Source organism: Pantherophis guttatus, chromosome 2 (assembly GCF_059756535.1).
Source record: "Pantherophis guttatus breed Tessera chromosome 2, ASM5975653v1, whole genome shotgun sequence".
NCBI classification, from domain to species: domain Eukaryota; kingdom Metazoa; phylum Chordata; class Lepidosauria; order Squamata; family Colubridae; genus Pantherophis; species Pantherophis guttatus.
Genome location: NC_142064.1, coordinates 184654423 through 184678197, shown reverse-complemented (window position 1 = coordinate 184678197; position 23775 = coordinate 184654423). Strand labels below are relative to the sequence as shown.

Below are 23775 nucleotides of genomic sequence, written 5' to 3'. Positions count from 1 at the left end.
ATGCAGTAGGGTAAGGATAGAAATTGATTATAAGAACAGCATTATTGTTGGCATTATTTTATTCTTATTAAATATATTATTATATTGTGATGATTCAAAGACAGATGGCCTGCGGTTCAGCAGTGGAGAAAGACTCTACATTGTCAATTGCTCCATTGGAATGACAGTAGCATTTTTGGATGCATTCCCAAACCTTGACCTCCTAGAAGAAAGATGAAAGATTTGCACGTAAATAAAAGGTGACAAAGCATTAGCATTTTGAAAATATTGAAGATATGATAAGATGGCATTGGCTGAAAGGTAAAAAATACCACTATTGTTCCAGTATAGCTAGTTCAGAGCTTTTCAACTTCCTGAATTAAAGTGCTACCCATTCATTATTGAGTCAGCGGGGGGGGGGAGGAGGAGGGGGCGGGACAGCATGAAATTTGCTACCTGCCAGCCAATCTCTATTCTGCTTCTACTGTGTCTGAAGTAACTCACTACTGGAAGGTGATATCCCAATGCTGTATGTGTGCACAGCATACCATAAGCACAGCTAGTTTTGGTTGATTCTTCCATTTGCTTTCCTCCGTTCTGTATGTAGCCAGCCAGCCAGAAAATCTGCCAATCATTGAACTGCAGCAGGATTTTCCCTCAAGACCTGGCTCTCTCCTGTGTCCATCCTCATATACCCATCCTGTCGTGATATAAGGTGGATAAAGGTTAAAAAAAGAAGACTGGAATTGTGAAAATAAATAAATCCCAAACACCAATTTAAGATTCTCCTCTCCTTCATTTCCTTTCTTTACAAAGACAATAAATGCCAGATTCTGAATTTCTCTATGTTTTATCCTTCAGAGGCAAAGGGGCAGGGTGGGCTGTCCTATCATTGCAGTCCTTTGTTCCTTTAGGCCTGCACAAAAACAGGAAGGGCCACAGAGCTAAAGTACTTACAGTTCTGTGTGCTAAGCATTCTGACAGGTTGTCAGCACTGGGTTTAGCTTTTTTGGAGTCAACTACAGGTAGTCCTCGACTTACAACAGTTCGTTTAGTGACTGCTCAAAGTTACCACAGCGCTGAAAAAAGTGACTGATGGTCATTTTTCATTTAATGACCTTTGCAGCATCCCCATTATCATGTGATCAAAATTCAAGTGCTTGGCAACTAACTTCTTCTTATTATTATTATTATTATTATTATTATTATTATTATTATTATTTAATTAATTAAATTTTTATACCGCCCTTCTCCCGAAGGACTCAGGGCGGTGCACAGCCAAAGATAAAAACAAATACATATATAAAATTTAAAAACCATTTAAAAATATATTAAATAATTTGGCCCCAACCATTAAAACAAACAACCCATTAAAATTAATGTTTAGGCCAACCCAGCTTGTTGGAACAAAATGTCTTGAGGGCATGGCGAAAGGGGCGCAGGTCAGGGATCATCCGTATCTCCGGGGGCAATTCGTTCCAGAGGGCGAGTGCCCCCAAGGAGAAGGCTCTCCCCCTGGGTGTCGCCAGTCGACATTGTTTCACCAACGGTACCCTGAGGAGTCCCTCTCTGTGGGAGCGCACTGGCTGGTGGGAGGCTATCGGTAGCAGACGGCAATCTCGTAAGTGATCTCTTATGACGGGTGCAGGGCCATGTGATCATCTTTTACGACCTTCTGACAAGCAAAATCAATGAGGAAGCCAGATTCACTTAACAACAGGGTTACTAACTTATAAATTGAAGTGATTCACTTAACTGTGGCAAGAAAGATCATAAAATGGGGCAAAACTCACTAAATGTCTCACTTAACAAGAAAAATTTGGGGCTCAATTGTGGTCATGAGTAGAGGACTACCTATACATGAGGTTAATCAGGGAAAAGTTAAGAAGGAGCACTCCAACATTAGCCTGAAACATCCAGTCAGCTGTTTTGATCCCATCCACTACGCATTACCTGACTTAATTTCCAAAATGGTGAAGTATAAAAGATTTTAGACAAATTATGGCTACTGTTAGAAGCCATTAGCTTGAGGGAAAAACCATTACTTTAACAAGAGTTATAGCTAGACAACTTAAAATCATTTCACTTCAGATCAAAGCAATATCAGGAGACAGGAAAGGAAAAATATGTTGTCGGAGCATGTTTGTACACAGTTAGTCATGCATGAGGAATACCCTCCTTTATCAGTAATGGGCAAAGGCCCAGAAAGTGAGCTGAATTGAAAGAGAGCACGCAAATAGCCATGAGCCATCCCTATGTGCTGAAAAGATAAGGCAACAAAGTTAGAAATCACCTTGATGATAGTGGATGTATCAGTGGAATCAAGATACCATTTGTCAGTGATTTAGCAGAGGCAGTGACCAAAGGACACAATGGGAGAGCCAATGTCATGCTAGCATTATTTGGTACCCACTCAACAGCATTTTAATTCAGTAGCAATGCAAGGTCTTTGTGTTTTCAGTTAACCAGGTGAAAGCACCAAGTTGTAAATGAATCCATACCTAAGCCTACTTAGCAGAGTAGGGCTTAGGTATGATCATTTCTATAAAATGATGGGCATTTTATAGAAAACTTCACCTTCATTTTTGTGAGTCTCTTTCTTTTCTCTGGTTAAACCCATAAATCCATTTCTCAAAATATTTTTTTCAATTCAGTCATGCATACCTGTGACTGGGGAACTATATTAGAATATGTTAATCTACTGAACACAGGACTTTTTCAATGGTGGCAGCCCAATGTTTTTTTTTAATACCCCCTCCCCATAGGCAAAAAAACCAACAACACATCTTTACTACCATTCAGAAGTGTCTTAAAAATTCTATTCCAGGCTCGCTTTTAATTAAATGTTGCGCTCTGCAGGCTTTGTCTATTGTTTTAAATGGTTACTGTTCTGAGTGTCTCTGGCTTGTGGCATACAACGATTATTTTCAGTTTTTTAATGGCCCTTGAGAAGTCTTTGCCACGAAAGGCATGGTAACTGTTGGAAGGAATGACCCAGGATCCATCATTAAAAAAAAAAAAAAGGCAAAGCCCACAAAATAATCTTCTCCTGAATTACCCTCCCCTTTTTTTTTTCTTTCTCTCTCTCTCTCCACAACGCAGGGCCTGAAAAAAAAATCTTAACAAAGAAACTTTGTGATGCTTTGTACAGGAGGCGGCTTGAAAGGAAGCGTGGTTTCTATGCCTGGCGCTGGATGAGACGGAAAGGGGTGGGTGGGGGGGGGGGAGTTGGTTGAAGAAGGGACCTCCATGGCCCTGCCGCGCACTGTCACGTCTTCCTCCCAGAAGACCGCTTACTGCTGGAGGTGTGAGTGGATTCTCTCAACTGCATTTTGACAGCTGGGAGCAGGAGAACCGCGGCGGCGGCGGCGGCAGCTGAAGACATTCCTCCCTGCGCTGCGCCGCCCCTCCTCCTCCGGGAAGTCAGCTTGGCCCGGCCCTAACCTAGAGCGCCCGGGACCAAGCTGTCTGCTCTTTCTCCTCCTCCTCCTCTTCGGCTCTCAGCTTCGCTCGCACTAGCCAGACAGGCCCGGGGAGTCCGCGTCGCCTTTCCTTCGCAGTACAGCGCTGGAGGCAAGAAGTTGGTGGCGCGTCTGATGAAATTTCCCAAGTCGGTTGCCGCAGCTTCAATGCAGGGAAGGCGGGAGAGGGTTAAAACGGCGCTTTCCCCCGCCCCCCACACACACACACTCCGCAGCCCATTCAACGCCGCCACCTGCTTTTCCCGCCTTTCCTCCCTTAAGCAATTGAGGAGGTGGTCGCTTGATTTGATTCGATGATATCGCTAGTTTGCACTTAGCCGGCGCGCCGGATGACTCAGGCCGGAAGGTTTGCCCGAGGTGGGACCCACTTCACCGTCCTTAGAAGAGGTTTCAATTGCTTCAAGGTTCCATGCGGACTGGGAGGGGGGGGGGAGGGGAAGGAGGGCAGGACTTTTTTTTTTTTTTTTTAAAGCAAATTCGTGAGTATAAAACAGAGATGATGCAACGACTGCGGTGGAGTTACAGGAGAAAAGGTTTCATCCGTTCCCGCCCCCCTCCCCAATAGAAACCCGCAGGCTTGCAAATTGAAATCCTCGTGACCCGGAGCGCGGTAAGATCGGGGATGGAGAAGGTACAGTACGAAGCAAACAAACCCAACTCTTTTTTTCCCCCCCCCCATTGGAACATTGTCCATCTTTATTTTTCCATTCAGCAAAAAAGGCACAAACCCTCCCACCCTCGTTTCAGGGAAGGGAGCAGGAGTTAACTAGGCAGTTAGAAACGGCTCGTGCTCAAACTTAAGTTGTAAAGAAAATGAATCCAGATCATTAAAAAGGCTGCTCTTATCATCAGCCTGGGCGTGCAGGAGTATTGTGCGCGCGCGTTCCCCAATTTAAGAGTCCTCTGGGTCGGATCCAGAAACTCAAGTGGATCTCGAATCAAATCTTGGCCGTCTTTCCCTTCCACTTTTCAGAGCAGATTGCAAATGCTTTAGGCTTCTCTCGCCACCATATGCTCGGTCTCATTCGAAATCGGATCTTCGCAACCTACCCCCAGGTCGCGCCTTTTGCTATTAGTACTAATTCAAGTGTGTTGTTACACAAGACAAGGGAATGTTCTATTTACCTAAAGAAATTAATCCTGAAATAGTGGCCTTTGTCTACCTTGGCAATTCATTTTATTTTGCTAGCATCACCGGTGGGTATGGTCGTCTTCTTACGTACAGGGGGGGGGCGGGGGGGTACATTAAATTAATGGAGGGGGGATTTAAATCACTCCAAATCCACTGCAATAGCGTAGCTTTTCCCGTCGATCTTGCATTCGATGCAAAGCCGTGGGCTTTGACGCGATCTACTTAAACGCGACCGCCGCTTCTTGCTTTTGCAACCTGCAGTTTGATGCAGCAACTTCGCATCCCGAGATATAACCGCGGCTCCCTCGGGTGCGTAGTAATACTTTGGGGGGGAGGCCACGCCCCCGAACGTGGTGTCAGAGTGAAATAGAGGCTCCGGTTGGTCGGGTTGGCGGACAACATCTGCTGGACTCCTTCATTCAAGTGACACCCGAGCTTTGAGCCGTATTTGAGGAACCATCCGTTGCCTTTCCGGGCCACTTTCAGTACTACTATCAGCGCCGTTTGCTTCGCGCAGCCTCTGCGTAGTTGGGACGGTAGGAGATTCTGGGTCTTTCGCAAAAGAAGCCGAGAGAGAAGGGCGGGGAAGGGGGGTCTTGGCGGCCTCCAAGTCGGCGCGGTTTGGGTACACACAAGGACCATGTGTGCAGAGTGCTTACGGAAACTGGTGACCCTGGCGTTGGTCTTTGCAAGTGTGGATGCGGTAGTGGGCACCGAAGCCACGCATCCTCCGGAAGGTGCCCAGGACAGAGCTCCTCAGCAAAAAGGGCGGATGTCTCTGCAAAATTCAGGTACGCGGTTATTTCTTTCGAGGATCAAAACTCATCCGTGCATGATTCAGTTTCTGAGGCGAGGAAGCTGAGTTTTAAGTCCAGAGCCAGGTGTGCGGGGATTTTATATTAGTGATACATAACGCTACACATTAGTGCAGCGTGTGCCTGAGATAGGAGTTTGCGTCGCTAGGTGATAAGCATCGTTCATATATAGGCGCTGGGAGTGACGAGCAGAAGTCGGTGAAGGGAATAGAAGTGCTTCCAGCAGCTTGGAAGCTCTGGCTAGCCAAGCACGTGTTCCACCATTTGAACTGCTGTGTAGAGGCAACACTTCCATCTTTTTAACTAGGCAAAGAAAGTCGTCCCACAGGGAATGCAATCCCGTAGTGAAAGTTAAACCAGATTATCATCTTCATCGGAAGGACAGTGCTCCCTCCGCTCTCTCTGGCTCTGCTTTAAAATAAAAGCCCATGATTTAGAAGGGCAGCTTGCAAGAACTGTGTTTGGTTTTGCATGTCTTAAACTGCTCGGCTCCCATCCTTTAAATAAAAGGAAGGCAGAAGGAGGGGGGGGGCAGCACAGGCGTCGGCTCAGGTTTAGCATTTAATGCAGAAGGGGGAAGACGTTCAGAGGTGACTAGGCGCGAAACAAAAGTCCTGAAAATCCTTTTTCGGCTGCAAGCGAGGGCATCCAACTGGGGAGGGGGAGGTATTTTCTCCCATCCTTTTTGCTTTTTTTAAAAAAATAATCTTATCGGGTCCTTTGCCTATCATAGATGGAAAGACATTTGGGTGACCCCCCCCCTTTCCCGGGTTATTCCCCACTTGTTCACAGTAGGGGCGCTGGCTGCCCAAGTCTTTTGAAGCTACCGGGCAAGCAGGATATATAGACGCTGCTGATGCCAGGAGTAGACAACTGCGTCCACACGTGAATCACCCCTCCAGGCAAAGCTCAGCCCGCGGAGGCCAAGGCATGTGATCGGAACTCTTGCATCCGACCCGGTGCCAGGGTAAAGCTAAAAACTGGGCTCTGCACCTAAATCCAAGCTGCACACTTAAACAACGCTGGACAAAGAAACTCTTTCCCTCTTCGCTATGTGCAGCTTCCCCTTTCTGTATAAAACAGCGCAGGCAGCCTCGTTGAAAAGAAGGCAAGATCTCCTTTTGCTTTTTAAGGCTCTGGTAGGATCTCTCTTCTCTCCCCCCCCCCCTTTTAAAGGAGAGGTTGGCTGCATTATTTCTTTTGCAGTATTCTATTTCTATGCAACTAATCCCAGGATTGGCTTGTACTTGGCCTTTTTAGACATTACTGTTTTCTGTAATGTATTAGAAGGAACTCTCTGGGGCTTGAATATCCTTGGAGGAGGTGGTTGTAGAATGTCTAATTTTTCTATTACTGTTGTCAATGATGTGGGTTTCACTTTGATATTTAACTCATTTAACACAATGTTGTTGTATGCTGGTAAATATGCATAGAATAGAAAAAAATATAATCCATTTTCAAGAGTAGTCAAGGAAACCAGAAAATTAGGGGTGGGGAGCTCTGACCTGCAGATTTATCTGAAACTTTGTGAATGATTTCACTAATTTAAAGATGCGCTTACTTTAAAAGAAGTATTTGGGGACGCTGGTTCAGATGAGAAGACCCAATAAATAGTTGCATCACTTTCTCAGATGCAGTTTTCTTTGAATTCTAATAATTCAATTATAATATTGAATTCTAATACTGAATTTTGGACCTTAATTCATGACAATCAAATCAACCCAATATTTTTAATTACCTTTCCTTACATGATGATGATGATCAAAAAAGTATACTTGAATCTCATTCCATTTATCTATGCAACAACCCTTTGAGGTAGATTAAAATGAGAGTTTATTCAGGGATTTTCAGGGCTACCCAGTGATTTTTGTGGCCTGGATGGAGATTTTAACTTGTCTCTCCAGTTCAGTGTAATAATTTAAACTACTGCATCATATTGACTTGTGTCATTAAATTAGTTCAGATATGGATTTAACAGTGACTTTCTCTTCTGATTATATAATTGTTTGCAAAGCAATAATCTCCTACATTACCCCTGTGTTCCCCTTTTGAAATGAAGAAGTTGTTAACAAGTATTCTTTTGCCTACAGGTATATATAATAGTTGTAGACATTTACTGTGGTGACTGTTCATTTTCAGCTGAAATCCAGCACTGCCTGGTCAGTGCTGGTGATGTTGGCTGCAGTGTATTTGAATGCTTTGAAAACAACTCTTGTGAGATTCGAGGTTTGCATGAGATCTGCATGACATTTCTCCATAATGCTGGAAAGTTTGATGCCCAGGTAAGCAAATGCAATAATTTGAGGCATAGACAACTAGACCCAGAATCAGCTAATGTGAAAGTATAAAATAGTGTGGACTTTTATGAAAATGACTAGCTAATCAAACAGAGCAACCAGACAGATTTTAAACTTCCTTGAACAGAATATACTTATGTAGAGTATTAATTCTTTGTAAATATTCTCTTTATTAACTTATCTGACCTTTATCACCTATTCAACCCTCTTTTAGTGCCCTAACATATACTGCAGCTCTCTTTCAAGCCCTTGCAGTGAAATCATAATTCCACATAAAAAGCCATTAGATCTATAGATAAAACAAGAATGGATATTACAGAGTTATACAACACTGTGATTATACTACTGTATGTGAAATACCAAATACACACGTAGCAAAGTGTTGATTGAGGGTAGGTTAATGTATACAGGAAATAATTTTCAGCCCATAAATAATTGCGAAAACACTACACAGTAGAAAATCCCATTGCTAAAGAAAACTTGTTGGGTTTGAAAAGCACTTTGTCTCCTGTGTTAAGGATAAGTCACTGATCCAGTGGAAACAAGAGGTTTGGATTAATGGACACTTATTCCCATCCAGTATTCCTTATTTGAGAGGTCCTCGGTGCTCTCTGAGCTTGCTTATTTTTTCGAAGACATTTCATTACCCTAACTAGCACTGGTGGTGTTACCTAGTTAGGGTAATGAAATGTCTGCAAGAAAATAAGCAAGCTCAGAGAGCATTAAGGACCCCTCAAGTCAACCGTGAGCTACAAATATTCTCCTTTATTGATATTCCTTAGTTACTTGACCTTACTGTTTCATGTTTCATGCAGCCTCTTTCTTAGGTATTTTACAATTAGAAATATTAAAACAGTACAATCAATACAAATAATATGAAAAACACTATAAGAGGGAAAGGACTATAAAACCATTCATAACATTCACACAGAAGAAATCTGGATGAAGAGAAAAAAAATTCAGCACATGCCTAAACAATATAGTAGATGCCCTGTGAATTTAGGTGAAGAGCTATTGATTTGGAAAGCTCACTGTTTCAGTTACAAATTAGTAAGTAGGGCAGATCCAAGCCATAGTGACATTTTAAACAAATTAATTCTGAATGATAATGCAATGATATAACAGTAGGTCATCCTTTAATGTCATCTTGCTCTTGCTGCTTTGAAGTGCTGGGATTTCCAATTTATCTTAAGTCCTGAAATTGAAACGTTAGTAAAGTGACTGTGCCCTCGGTGCTTCTTAGTACATTAAAATGGAAGGGGAGGGGTGTTTATTCTGGATGCCTTAGTCCAAGGACGCCAAGTGAGGGATTCTCTTTTGCTCAACATTATCTCTGACTTCCTTTATATGATCAGTTAAATTCATTTCTGCAGATGAGTGCTGAGCCAGTGTCATTGGAAGTAACTATCTCTGCTGCTTTATTCTAGTGATTCCTTGGCAGCCCACCAACATCGAAGTACATTCCTTACCAAGAATCTGATATTAAGTTTGCCTCTTTCATTTTCTCTCCAAACTGTTTGTACATTGTTGAAGCATCCTGTTATTATGCCTTGTACAACAATTTTATCATTTCAGCAACGAGAACAAAAAGATTACATTGATCAGATGTATTTGGCTTGACTGGCAATTTACAGAATGTGCATTGGTAATTAAAAGTTTAAACTTGGGGCTTAAAAACAGATTTTTCTAGAAATCTTCTATTTGCTTTTCCGGAAATGCAACAGTGAAGGTTTCCTTCCAAATTGAAAGGAATTTTTTATCTTCTCATTACTGTTTTGAAAAGCTTTGAAAAAAAAAATTCTGCTTTGGCCTTTTCTTTCTTTACAAGACTTCCTTTTATATTATAATATACATTTGTCAAAATAGGATTTTCATTTAAGTCCATAGCGCATTATCCCATAATATTTTAAAGTAAAGAAATCTAAGTAACAGTATGTTTATTCAAGTGTCACTTGATATTTTTCATATTCTTGCTGACCGTTTCTATGACAAAATAATAATCTCTCATACTCTCCAAATAATATTGAAATTTCTTCCTTTGCTATTACAAAACCAAACTAACGAATAAAGTATTTTGTCACTGATTAGCAGAGAGTATCCTTCCCTTCAAATGTATGGTAGTTTTATAAAACAAAAACAAATTGAATCTAATCTGTTTAAGCAATGAAGGACCAACAGAAGAAGTTCCAGTTTAACAGATAAAATTATATTGCCATAAAATTTGATAGGAAAAACAAAGTTAGCTTCTATCGGTATGTCTTATTGATTAGTGACTGCCTGCTCATTAGCTAGGATGAGTGGAAACTTTAAAAAAGGGATACCATCAACTATTCAGCAAAACTAATTGCTATCCAGTTATTCAGAACATTATAGTTTATCACTGAAGTATGACTGACTTTCAGAATTGGCAGCAAAGGGAGGTGAAGTTAAATTAGTACTTTGCTTAGTTCTTCCTTGCATCCATGACAAGTATAGTTAGACGCGAATCAGACATTTTGTAATCTTTTAAGGCTTCCATCTTCTTCCTAATCTTTTGCAAAAGTTAAAAAAAAATATTCCAACCAATCTCCATTCAAATCAGAATGCTGTGAGTTGGGCTTTGGGATGATCTTTTTTAGCATTCAAAAGTTTATCTGAATGGTCATGGGCAAAAGGGAAAAAATGAGAAAGAGAGAAATAGACTTTAACAATTACAAGAGATAGAACCTCGGTCCTAGGATACACGCTTACTTATCAACAAATCTTACTGAATTTAATGGACTTCGTCAATGCATAGGATAACACTTTTTCATCAGGAAGCATCATTGTATTCATGTGTGTTTATTTCCATACACAAATAGGGTTGTGCCCCTGCAGATAAAAGCCACATTGCTTTAACCTCCAGAGTGGGGAAGAAGATACTTAGGATAACAAATCCCCATCTCCTGACAACTAGAAAATCATTTTAGTCTCCTTTTACTTCCTCCAACTTCCATGATTCCTCTAATGGATGAAATATACCTTAAAATCATCTTTCTAAGAGCTAAAAGCTTTATGATACAGTATATCAAAGATCCTTTATCATTATTTCTATAATGGATGGGCCCACATAATTATGCTAAGCCATGAACAAACCTTATTATGGCATTGTGCAGTGTGTGAATCCATCCATTATATACTGGCTATCTTTCAAGAGCATACTGTGATACTAGTTGTGCTACCGATTTAATATTGGAATCGGGTTCTTGCCAATTACCATTATCAAGGTTTTTCTCTCTCCAGAGAGAGGAAAATAAATCCCTGTCCAGGTCTTGATTTGACCCAACCCAGGGTGGGATGGGGAGGGCGCAAGCCTCAAAGAGGTAAACTAATAGCGAGATTGCTTTGCACATTGGTAAATCAACTCACAGGTTTCATCAGAACTGTGGAATCTTTTTAGCTTCAGGTTGTGATGAAGCTTTAAACTCAGAAAACTCAATTTTTCAACAGAGCCTCATTTCCCTCCATAATCATGATGAATGAAGTATTTCCAGTTTGTCTGAGTAACTCTGAAAAGCCTAGCCAAACAGTGAAAGTGAGCAAGGAGAGTCCTGAAGAGAACAAACAAGTGGCATGGACACGTTGGATTTTTGTTCTCCTTGCATTCTCTCTTCATATTTGCATCATTTGCATCATTGAAAGTTGTGTGAAGTAGATTTGGGAGATCCTCATTTGGGCAGGAGTTCTCTCACACAATATAAAATCAGGATCTCTTCCTAGACACTCTTCAGTAGCATGGGATTGGGGTTGCAGTGTGCTTCCTGGTAGCTTACTTGGTTGTGGCTGGCAATATTGTATTAATTGGATTTTCCACAGTAATAAGGACAGGATCACTCAAATACATTGTGAAAAGTTGAAGGGGTTGCTTTCACCTGCTAGGCATGACGGATGGCAAGCAGGGGACTAGGACAGTGTAACTGTTGGCAACGACAATTGCCCAAAGAATGTTACATGCTACTGCCTGATTTCAGACTGTTCAAATAATGAAGACACTACACATAGGATAATAAGTAACATTAGCTTGAGAGGTCAGTTTCCAGAAGGATGTCACAGCACAACAATAATAGTAAAGGCAGATTGGTATTTTTGTACCAAACTTCATCACAACATAGTCTCACAGTCTCATGAAGAGATTTTAGGCTGACTTCTGCTGACATGAGAATGAGAACTCTATATTGCCACAAAGTTAATGCATTGCTTTTGAATTGACTAGTCCTCACCAGGATATGTTACAGGGAAGCATATCCAAATCCCATGAAAACTCTCCAACGTTCTGCTCTGTCCTACACCGTCTTCTGAAATTCTTGTATTGCTGGCTAATTAGAATTTGCAGGATGGAAGATATTAAAAGAGAGCCAGGTTGGTCTAGTGGCTGCAGCACCAGACTAAAAACCAGGACACCATGAGTTCTAGTCTTGCCTCAACCATGAAAGTTGACTTTGGGCCAGTCACACTGTTTCAGCCCAACTCACCTCATAGGTTTGTTGTTGTGGGAAAAATAAGAGGAATAAGGTGTGTTGGATATGTTTCCTGCCTTACTTGTAAAAAAAATAAAGGCAGGATATTTTTAAAAATTAAATAAAATTCTATTTTTATGTTAAAAAACAATTGTGTTGATTGAAACTGTCCTCATTAATTACCCCCAACACCAGGGGCCCTCCTCCTCCTGCCACAAGGAGCCCAAGTGGTAAAGATTGTCTCCAGAATTTGCCTCACAGAGGGGTTGCTTTCAGGGAGCAGATTTTATAGGCCTGTAACCTCTTTTTCCCCTCTCTACTTTCAGAATTGCTCAGTTTAGGCATCAGTAAAGGGAGGCTAGATATTAATGAGGATTAAATGTCTAGCAGACACAGAGCACCTGCTACAACCAAAGAAGGAAATTGTCTGATTAGGATTCTTCTTCTTGTGCCACATCCGTCATCGGACGTTGGCAATCATGTTGGCAATCCTATTTTTGTCAACAGCCATATGAAAAAGTGCTGCTGAGTTTTGTCCAAACCAGTCCCTTAGGTTTTGAAGCCATGATGTTCTTCTGCCTGGACCTCGTTTGCCTTCAGTCTTTCCCTGGAGGATTAATTAGGATCCTGATTAGGATTAGAGCAAAATATTTGTTATTTTAGAACAGGCCTGTCAAACTGGCAGCCCACAGGCCGGATGTGTCTGTCACACATAGGCCACGTCCACCCCGGCTCCACAAAAGTAAAAAACATTGTGATACATCACGTGACGCAATCGAGTTTAACACCTTAGTGTCTTAGAACTTTTAACAGTAAATATAGCAACTTCTTTTCCAGGTATTAATTGAAAAATGGAGATGAATCACAAGACATATGGTTTATGGACATAAGTTTAGTTGTGCTTTTTCTTCTTTTCTCATTCTCAGGGGAAATCCTTCATTAAAGATGCTCTGAGATGCAAGGCACATGCCTTGCGGCACAAGTTTAGTTGTATCAGTCGCAAATGTCCTGCAATCAAAGAAATGGTGTTCCAGCTACAGCGAGAATGTTATCAGAAACATGATCTCTGCTCTGCAGCCAAAGAGAATGTCCAGGTCATTGTGGAGATGATTCATTTCAAAGACTTGCTACAACTTGAGTAAGTAAAGAGGGAGCATCTAATCTGCTAGCGTAAATTCCAGAAAGTTGCATGTCGCTTAATTTTATTCATCTCAACCAGGGGAAAATTTTAGTCCACAGCATTTAGCGATACAAATGAGCCATAGATATCCCATGGAGTTGTAGCCATGCCACAAAGGTGAACTAAAATGGCCATGCCCAATTTTTTAGAATCCTTCTATTTAAAATGGATTGCCTACTCTCTTATTTTCCTTTTTTGAACAAATGAATGATCATTCTCTGATCATTCTCAGATTTTTCCCTTTAATATACTCAGATATAATAGTGAGATCTGAGGTTTATTTTTACATGTTATAACAATGGAATAGAATTAAACCATGTTTTACATATAAAGTGACTTCTCTTTTTTGTTGGTCATTTGCTATGAAAACCCTTTGCTTTCTAATGTATTGTTCAGATTCATGCTTTAGGAAGAAGACAAATAAGATTATCTCGCACACAGAAATGAGAACGTGCTCAAGTTTGAATATAGATCTGCTCCTATTATAATGTGAGAGTTGGCCATGGTGTAGAATTTCTGTGTAAGAGAAAAAATAATAATTACATTATCATATAGAGAAGCAGGGGCATCCATCAGGGAAGTAGAAAAAATCAAGATGGCAGGCATAACTATACTATTTGCATCCTATAGCAATAGTACTTAGATTTATATACTGCTTCACAGTGCTTTACAGCCCTCTCTAAGCAGTTTACAGAGTCAGCATATTTCCCCAACAATCTGGGTCCTCATTTTACCCACCTCGGAAGGATGGAAGGCTGAATCAACCTTGAGCCCCTTCAGGATCGAACTCCAGGCTATGGGCAGAACTTGCCTCCAATACCACGTTCTAACCACTGCACCAACAGGGCTCCTATACTCTTTTTATACGCATGCAAAGCATATTAGCAAATGCTTAACACATTGTAAGCCGCCCTGACTCTCCGGAGAAGGGCGGCATATAAATCAAATTTTTTAAAAAATATATTAGAAAGGGGTGGGGTTTGGATCATGCTCAACATTTTCACATTTTTACCCCCATCACTGTAAGTATTCTGTGGGTGCTTCTGGTTGCTGCAGCACATGTTGCATAATTGGCTTACACATCATGAAGGAAAATGCCAGTCCTCACCAACACATAACCTCTCAGTATTTGCTGAAACTTAAAACATGTAGAATTCTATTGAAGCCAACTTTTTGTGAATGGCTGGCAGAAACCTTAACTCTTAATATCTAACCTGCCAAAATATAGGTACAAATACTCCACTTAACTCTTCCAATCTCTTATTCAAAAGCTTATTTTTTCTGCTCCAAGAAATTGTAGGTTAAAACCTACAATTAGGAGCCCTTTAAATTAAAATTTTCAGTGAATTCTGTGTTAGACATTTTGATTGGATCAGAATCCTTTAAAATTAATGCAGTTTTGACAGCAACTTAACCTATTAAATCTGGAAACATTTTTAATGCTTCTAAAATTAACATCAACGGTTGTTGATGAAACAACTTCCCCCTGTACTCTTTCTCTTACTTCATCTACAATTCCACACTTAATTAATTGCTTTGCATTGCTTGGGTGTTGGAGATAATAAATTGATGTTTTTTGAAAAGATAGTAAAGATGCTCGATATAGTCTTGAAGTGCAAGATGGGAAGCAAATAAATTAATAAAAAAACCTAGTAAAAATCATGTCACTGGAACTAGGAAACTAAATACTTGAATCACCATGGGAGAAGATCTTAGCTGCAACTGTGTTCATTCAGCTCCACATGCTGCTCTCTGAGGATAGAGTCTCCTTTCTTATCTGTTCTGGAAAATGCTCCCTTGTGGAACTTTTTTGCTCTTTGCAAATAGATTCATGCTGCAGAAATGGAATAGAATTTCCGCTCAAGTAGGAACAGAATTCCTTTTACAAACCCATATACCTGTAAACTAAGATAATAATTACATTGCTGTATGGAAGCAACCAAGAAACTTGGGAGTAAAGTTGTCTATCCTGAAGAAACTCTTCAGTAGCTTGTGCATAATTATAACATATTACAATTGTATAGATCTTATCCTGTATATAAAACAATGTCTTAGTACAAGGTCACAAGCTATAAAATACTATCAACCATAAAAAAGTTCGTGACATTTACTAAGGTACCTAATATTTTCTGCCTGCACATGGTATCTACTAAAAGAGTAAAATTCAGGGCACATAATTACATCTCTTGAAGTATGGTTAAATTCAAGGCTAAGTAGTTGATTCTAAGATGGAGATGTGTCAGAAAACGTTATCTTAAAAAGGGTACCATTTTACATTTCTCTCTGCATGACTTCAGAAAATAACAATCTGCCTTGTTTATGCTATTTGGTTATTCATATTTCTTATAGCCACCCAATTCCAGTGGATTCTTGGTGGCATACAAAACCAAAAAAAAAATCCATAAAAACAGATAAAGCCAGACAAACCATCCGAACTAAAACATTCTTAAAACCAACAAAGAGCAAACAGAAGGCTCCTCAAAAGTACAATGCAGTAATAAATTAACTGTATGGCTATTGATATTGCTTATATATTTATTGGCAAGAATGTGCTCACGAACATCTGACCTGCATTCAAATATGTGATTTAGTTCAGAATTACAGCCATTTTTACAATCCTTTTTACTGGCTATTTCTTAGCATTTGTAATATTGCATTGCAGTTTACTTCAGTGGTAGGTAAATGGCCTAAAGCAGGGGTGTCAAACTGGCGGCCTGTGGGCCAGATGCATCACACACAAGCCACGCCCACCCCAGCTCCTCAAAACCAAAGAAAGTGGCAATATGTCACAATACATCATATGATGTGATCGACTTTAACACCCGTGGTCTACAGTGTTTTACTTATAGTCATAGTGCAACAGATTCAAATGTGCCTGATTTTTTTAATGCTTTGTGTGCAAGCAATATATCATTCATTTGCGGATCTTGTTGCATTATGCACTTTCTGTAGAGAATATAACTCGGATCATTTTAATGGCAGATAGGATTGTGGGATTTTATTTTATTTTTTCCTTTTCCTGAAAGATGGAATGGTGCCAGGAATAATAAAGGTTTTTGCTTCAGTTTCAGACCAGCACTGATACTGCATTGGAGTGGCAAGACAAATGCCTCTTGCATGCTGAGTGAGATAATGTCTTAAGTAATTTTGCCTCCTGGAGTAATTCTGCCACGGAGTGCCAAGACAAATGCCTCTTGCATGTTGAGTGAGACAAATATGTCCTTCAGATTCCTGTGGGCCCCTTCCATGAAATTGGCAACCAACTAAATTATAAATGACTGGTAGTTAAATGTGATAGTTTAGTTCAGTGGTTTGCAGACAGTGTTCTGTGGCAAGATGGAGAAGCTGACAGATTGCACATCATTACTGAAGTTGCCCAGGAGAGAATGCCATGTGCTCTCCCCTAGTCACTTAATTTGATGGTGAATGCAACACCTAATCACGGCCCGGCCAAGTAAAGCACACACAAGAGAACATGTCCCAAAATCCACAGCAAGCTTCCCTGGCAGGATTATACTGTTCCTCAGCCAAAAAACAAAAAAAAGGTTCTGTAAGAATTATTCAAGGAAAGAAGATAGACATAGACCTAAATGGAGAAAAAAAATCTACTTATATGCTGTGTAAGGCTGGAATTTTACTCTCCTACTCTCATAATTAACCACAAAAAGGGAGGGCATTTATATTTCAGACCAAATGTTCAACTTTTCCAATACTTGGTATTAGACAACAGTAAATAAATTATCCTTCCTTCAGTTTGACCTAAAGATGTAAAGGTTCTGGAAAATTTGTAAAACAGTAAAAAAATATAGGGTTTTCTAATATTTTTGCGGAAAGAAATAGACTTGGGAGACAAAGACTTGCAATATAGACAATAATATTTTTTAATCATTCTTTATAACTTAACTCTAAATAAATGAGTGCTGCTTCCAGCTTCTGGCCAGTTCCAGGACATTAGGGCCTAGTGGAGAGCCAAAACAACCATCTCTAGGTCAGAACTTAGTAAGAGCAAGCAAGTGCAAGAGCATCTTCTTTTGTGACTACTATAAACCCTGGAGTAAGAAATATATATTAGCAATTGTATTATATAATTATTTGTGCAGAGAAACTGTGATGATCTGTACATTTTTTGCTTATATGGCATTTAAGAAGTAATTTTATTTATACCATTTAAAAAGAAAATATTAGGAAATATTTCATAATCCCTGATTGAGGTAGGGAGAATATTTTTTTTCCATTTACACATGTATTTACAGTTCATAACATCTTGAAGAGAGCTGAATTGCCCATTTTCCCATTCCCTATAAACTATGTAGGCCAGGGGTGGGCAACTGTGGCCCTTTTACAACCTGTGGACTTCAACTCCCAGAATTCCTGAGACAGCCAAGCCAAGCTGTCTCAGGAATTCTGGGAGTTGGAGTCCACAGGTTGTAAAAGGGGCACAGTTGCCCACTCCTGATCTAGGCTATAACTGTTACTGTGTTTGTAAGCAACAGCATAATTCAAAGTTTAGTGAGGATTAAGTCATTTGTAAAAACAACAAAAGAAAATGCCAACATTCTTCAAGATAGGAAACTCCCTCTTCCTTTTTTCCTTTGGCTTCCTGATAAAAGCCTGACCCTACAGGGTCCATTGGGTAATGTCTTTAATGAGTCCATAAGCCCATAATGAGCTGGTATCCCAAGGAATGGAATCAAATCATTGCCAGCAGGTGAGTTAGCTTCAGGTACACATCGTAGGTTCAAATCTAGTAATGTTACCTCAAGTGTATGTGTGTATATATGTGTATATGTATTTTTCTTCAACCGGGTATTTTCCTACGCAACCATAGCTCAGTGAAACCAAGCTGCAAACTTGGTTACGTAGGAAAATACCCGGTTGAAGAAAAATACACACAAAAACCTATGACAAAAGAAGAAATCAAATGTGTGTGTGTGTGTGTGTGTGTGTGTGTATCAATCCAAAATTTTCACTAATCGCTACCTTAAACTACAAATTCAAAATAGGCCAATTGAGACTGACTTCTATACCACCAATAGTTCTCGACTTACAACCATTCATTTAGTGACCATTCAGAGTTAACACCAGCACTGGAAAAAGGGACTTACGACTATTTTTCACACTTAACAACCATTGCAGCATCTCCACAATCACATGATCAAAATTCAGACATTTGGCAACTGGCATATATTTATGACAGTTGCAGTGTCCTGGGGTCATGTGATCACATTTGGTGACCTCCTGACAAGCAGTAGGGAAGCTAAATTAACTTAACAACTGTGTTATTAATTTAACAACTAACTTCAGTGATTCACTTAACAGCTGTGGCAAGAAAGACAAAATGGGGCAAAACTCACTTCACAACTGTTTTGCTTAGCAACAGAAATTTTGGGCTCAATTGTTGTCTTAAGTCAAGACTACTTATAGTCTTTATATTTTTCTGTAGTGGTTGTTCATAGCGTTATATAAAAGTATTTCAAATACCTTATTAGGCATGGTGCTCATACATTAAATATTTGAAGAGTAGTGGAAACTAATAACATAAATTACTGGCTGTTTATCATATGTTTAACTGCTATGTCTTAGATTAATGAAAAATGTGGTCTTATATTGAAGAATCATGCAATTATATGGCTGATGTTGTCATCCAGTATTATGTGGACTTGGAAGATAATTAGCAAGATTTGTGAACCATAATTCTAGGAAGAGACTCAATATTGGAATGTATTCAGTTTCTGTCATTCATCTCAAAACCAGTAACTCAGCAAATTCCCCAGCACTGAAAAGTCTGAGATTTGTGGGCAAAAAAAGACCTTGATTATTATAATGTTCTTGCCAATATAAAATCTAAAGTTAAACAGAACACCTCCATTAAGTTAAAAGATTCTGCAGCAGATACAATGACCTAAAGGTGATGATGGGATTACCTGTCACGTCTATTTACTGAAATTTAAAGTATACTACCCATTTAATGTGTAGAATCATACAAAAAGTTTCCAACTTTGCAGAGGTGGAGTAGTATCTTGTAGATCTAATTAATGACAGTAAGGAAAAGAACAATTATCCCAAAACACAGGATGCCTCTGTAAACCAGCAGAGCAAAGACTCTTAATAATTGGTTACTATATGTGCTGTATCCAAGGGAGCCTTGCTGCTTGGTTGCTAATGCTGAAGCAGGAAACAAAAAGTAACTCAAAAGAAAAAGAGAGTTAGTGATTCTTCTATTAAATGCACGAATTAGTTAGTAAAGTCAAGAATACATCTGAGAAATCTCATCTTGGGCAGTGATGGAGCCCTCTGGAAAACTTACCAACTCTGATTTTATATAACTCTTAGTCATACTAATTGGGAATTGTTGGAGTTGCAGCCAGCACATTATAGGATATCAGAATAAGGAAGGTTATTACATCCAGTTGTAAAGTATTTTGAGAAACAATTACCTTTTCACTAGTAATTACTACAGATAATGATAGATACATAATTGATTAGTAGGTGGTGATATCTTACTGTTTGTTTGTTTTTTGTAGGAAGTTTATACTGTATTTTCTTCTAGAGATATGCAAACATTTGATGTTTTGGATGGTCCATGGACCAAATTGAAAGTTGCCATTTGGATGCTTTAATCCACTTACAAAACAGAATAGGGCTGCTTTGATGAGCATATGGACCAAAATGTACTTGTCCTGGGCAGAAGTGTTTCAAAAGTGGAGCAAGCATGAGAAACAAGATTCAGCACTTGCAGATAGCTGAGGCAGGGGGAGGAAAGTAAAAAGATAGTGGGAAGATCAGGCTGGGTGAGGTATATCATGCTTGAAATCTGTTCTTTACTCCCAAGACCATTGCACTAAGGAAGAGGCCAATACATTGGTGTCAGCTGAGGCAAGGACAGGAAGAGGCTGGAGAGATGTGAAGAAAGATATAGTGGGATATTCTGGATTGGGACATTGGCATTGGCTAATGAAAGAGGTAGCAGAAGGGTCTGGGAAGATGGAGCAGGAAGATCAGTATACAAGGAAAAAGTGGGTGTTTTATGTCAATCCTACCCTATTTGACTCCCATAATCATGACAGATCTTCAAGAACAATGCAAGAATCCTTGGTTTTGTTTTCCTGCTGATCTGCATCCAATATGAAATGGTTGACCAGAATTCTAGAACATGATAGTTTACTCTGTTTCTGACAAGACATATTTTCTGTTTTGCACATCCTGTAGTGTTCCCTCATTTGTAATTCTAGTTTCTTCAGTGAAAGCAGTCATGGATTTTAAAGATTCATTCAAACTTACTGGATATTCATTAGGTTGATATATTCTATTGAGATAGTGATTTCCCAGAAATGGTTTAGAAATAGCAAATCAAACTGCAATGGGGGGATCAGAATCTTGTTGCTATGGGAGAAAACTGAGAATGTAGATAAAATTGGAGCGTGTGTGTGTCAGAGACAGAAATATTCAACTCCTAATGAAAATAAAATATATCAGTCTAATGGATAAAATAATAAATACATAGCTACTGATTTGCAGCCAATTTGAGTGCATCTGCTACTCTTCCATAACTTTATATCTTTTTTTCCCCTCAGACCGTATGTTGATCTGGTGAATATACTGCTCACTTGTGGAGAAGAAGTCAAAGAGGCCATCACCCAGAGTGTCCAGGCCCAGTGTGAGCAGAATTGGGGGAGTCTGTGCTCCATCCTAAGCCTCTGTACTGTGGTTCCACATGGAGAGTCTACCCTGGAATCTGAAAAAAAGCCAAATGAAGTCTCAAGAATATCCACTGGCCAAGGAAACCTTGTAATTCACCCTCAGTCTGGTACCAGAGAGAATTCTCAAAATCCTAGAGGGGAAAGAGGTAGCAGGATGCCTATGAATGCTCACACTCGCACTAAATCTGGGGGTCATAATTCCAAAGCAACTCATGAGACCTTTGAACAGAGAGATGAACCTTCTGACTTCTCTGATATCCGAAGGTGAAAGGAGTAGACAACCCCACCTTTCCCCCTTCACCAAAAACTTCCTCCGTTGAGTTCATTTTATCTAGGGGCATTCCAAAAATATTTACAAGATAAAGGGGCTACGTCAAGCATAGGGCATTGCGGGTTATGGGGCAGCAACAGCATATGTATTATAAGCTACAGAGGGGAAAAAAAGACTATGGGTCGCTGATTGTATCCAACAAATTCAATGTAGATGCAACAAAATGTCTTCATTTAAACTCTTTAATTTCTTGAAAACCATAAAGAGATGCAGGTCTGGGTTGGTAATATTATTTTTAAATCAGGAATAGATTAATACAAATTATGATTTCTCCACTAATGGTTTAGACTGTCTAAATTAAATTCAACATGACTTTAAGTATAAAATAATTCAGTCTCTTAACAGAAATTATAAGGGTGTAACTAATATGGGCTGCCATGGCATTTGTAAGAAGACGAATGAGTATGGTAAAGGGGACTTTCCAGTTGAAAACTTAGTTATCCTCTGAGCCTACATTCTGCTCCTTTTTAAGTGACACCATCTGCCTTAAGTATTTCCTTATGCTGGTTTGGGCAGTTTATTCCTCCATCATTTCTTTGAAAATTGATTAATTACAGAACCAGCTTCCAGATAAGGCAAATGGGCCTTCTCTGTTAGTTCAGTATTACACAAAACTCCCTTTTTAATACTCTAAATCTAAAAAGCCCCACTCCACTTCTGATTTAAATGGATGTCATATTTTTCACATATTTTTTTCAGGCTTGATGGAAAACCTCTTTATACGCTGTATCAAAAATCAGTATCACAAAGGTTACAGGGTTGCAGTATTTTTATGCATTAAGGGCCACCATTATGTAGTATCTGTTAAAGAAAAGTGTCAGTGAAGTGAGGACATCAATCACTTCAACGATTTAATCTGGTTAAATAGGTGAATTGCACACTTCTCCATACCTCCATCCTCATTGCATTTTCTTGGAAATACAGCTAACTTTGTCAAATTAATGGAACTTATTTCATTGAGTAAGTTTGGATTGCAACTTCCATGGTCCCAATTTACTGTGTTATATTTCATTTTGCTTTTTTAGCCATATCTGTTCATTATTATTTGAACATAAAAGATTACTCAATATATTTACACATTGAAACTTCAGTCAATACTTTACTGGAAGAAGGTATTCCTAAACCTTTTAGAAAAACCTTTCTGGAAAACAGGACTGTCTAAAATATTTTGGGTGTATTATACCCAACTTTACCAAACTGGTAAAGCGTTGGATGTGTTGCGCTTCAAGTTCCATATTGCTGGATGGAGATTGTACTATTTTTAAACCAACTCATTTGAATGATCCCAGCTTGGAGAAGGCAATGTTAGCTATTCAGGTGTTTTAGAAGGAAAGACTAGACCTTAAGTTACTTGTTCACAAAGAGTTTCATATCTAAGATTTTCTTAGTTAATACAACTTTGGTACAGCTGTAGCTGTTTATATGCATCGAAAACGCAAAGATAGTCCTGATGTACTGACTGGATAATTCATAAATTGCAGAAGTGGAGCAGCTTAATATAAATTACTGTTCCACAACCTAGCATAGACTTCAAGTTCCACTATGAAATTGTGGATGGAAGTCTGAAGATATCAGGTCAGGAATCTCAAATGAAACTCATTCCTCTTTGATGAACGTAATTAGAAAAAAGTATAAGGACATTGCATCGTATCTGCAGCTAGGAAACATTTGCATTTTGGGGAGGGAAACAGCTTTTGTGATTATGATGGTCACAGCCCCAAATCACCCCTTGAAACAATGAAATGTATGAGAAATGATATAGGTAAGTACCCTTTTAGAGGAAGAATTGTGACCACTTCAGAATAAACCATCACACAGAGGTTAAAAAGCCCAAAGATCTATTAGTATGATTCCCAACTTCTAAATTTCAGTCTGAGAAGTCTGTATGGGAATCAAATCATGTATGTACCATTAAATGTCAGCAGATCATCTCAGTATGCATATAATTTATCTTCAGTGATCTAGGGATGTTAATATTTGTTTCACAAATAATGTTAATTTGAGGGGGAGAGTAAAGAAATCACACAAGGCTAATTTTCCTTTTTTCTCTCTGTGAAAATTGGATATATGTGTTCATCTACTGATTCCACATATTCGTTTAATGTAAATATTTAACATTTTTATTTATTATATTTTCTCCATTTAAAAAAAAATTGAACTCAGCACTGCTGGCTAAGATAATTTAAATATATGTCAGGACCTGTGTTGTATATATTCATGCCACAAGTACATTTTTGTTATTGTTTAGATCAAGGAAAATATAATTTTATACACTCCATAAAGTTATTGACAGCATCAATCATTTATTTATTATTATTATCATTCTTTTCTAACAGATACAAGTGCATTTAATCTAATAGTTTTATCAAGACGTGTATAGCTAC

The 23775-nt window shown here is 39.2% G+C and overlaps 1 protein-coding gene and 1 long non-coding RNA gene across 2 annotated transcripts; one reads left to right on the top strand and one right to left on the bottom strand.

Moving 5' to 3' along the window:
• Positions 1-41: 41 nt before the first annotated feature.
• On the bottom strand, positions 42-680 carry LOC148115453 (uncharacterized). The gene is made up of 2 exons (XR_015732547.1): positions 528-680; positions 42-202 (listed from the first exon to the last, which is right to left on the bottom strand). It is a non-coding gene; the product is annotated as an uncharacterized LOC148115453 (long non-coding RNA).
• A 2561-nt stretch (positions 681-3241) lies between these two features.
• On the top strand, positions 3242-23673 carry STC2 (stanniocalcin 2). Its single transcript, XM_034405431.3, has 4 exons — positions 3242-5384; positions 7548-7690; positions 13107-13318; positions 20935-23673. Exons 1-4 carry the CDS (start codon positions 5234-5236, stop codon positions 21326-21328), a joined length of 900 nt encoding a protein of 299 aa, XP_034261322.1. The 5' UTR covers positions 3242-5233; the 3' UTR covers positions 21329-23673.
• The last annotated feature ends 102 nt before the right edge of the window (positions 23674-23775 follow it).

Excerpts from the sequence above, each read along its gene's own strand:
- STC2 (XM_034405431.3), top strand. The coding sequence starts at position 5,234 with ATGTGTGCAGAGTGCTTACGGAAACTGGTGACCCTGGCGTTGGTCTTT. Across the intron at positions 7,691-13,106 it reads CTGGAAAGTTTGATGCCCAG|GGGAAATCCTTCATTAAAGA; the intron begins GTAAGCAAATGC and ends TCTCATTCTCAG. Across the intron at positions 13,319-20,934 it reads AAAGACTTGCTACAACTTGA|ACCGTATGTTGATCTGGTGA; the intron begins GTAAGTAAAGAG and ends TTTTCCCCTCAG.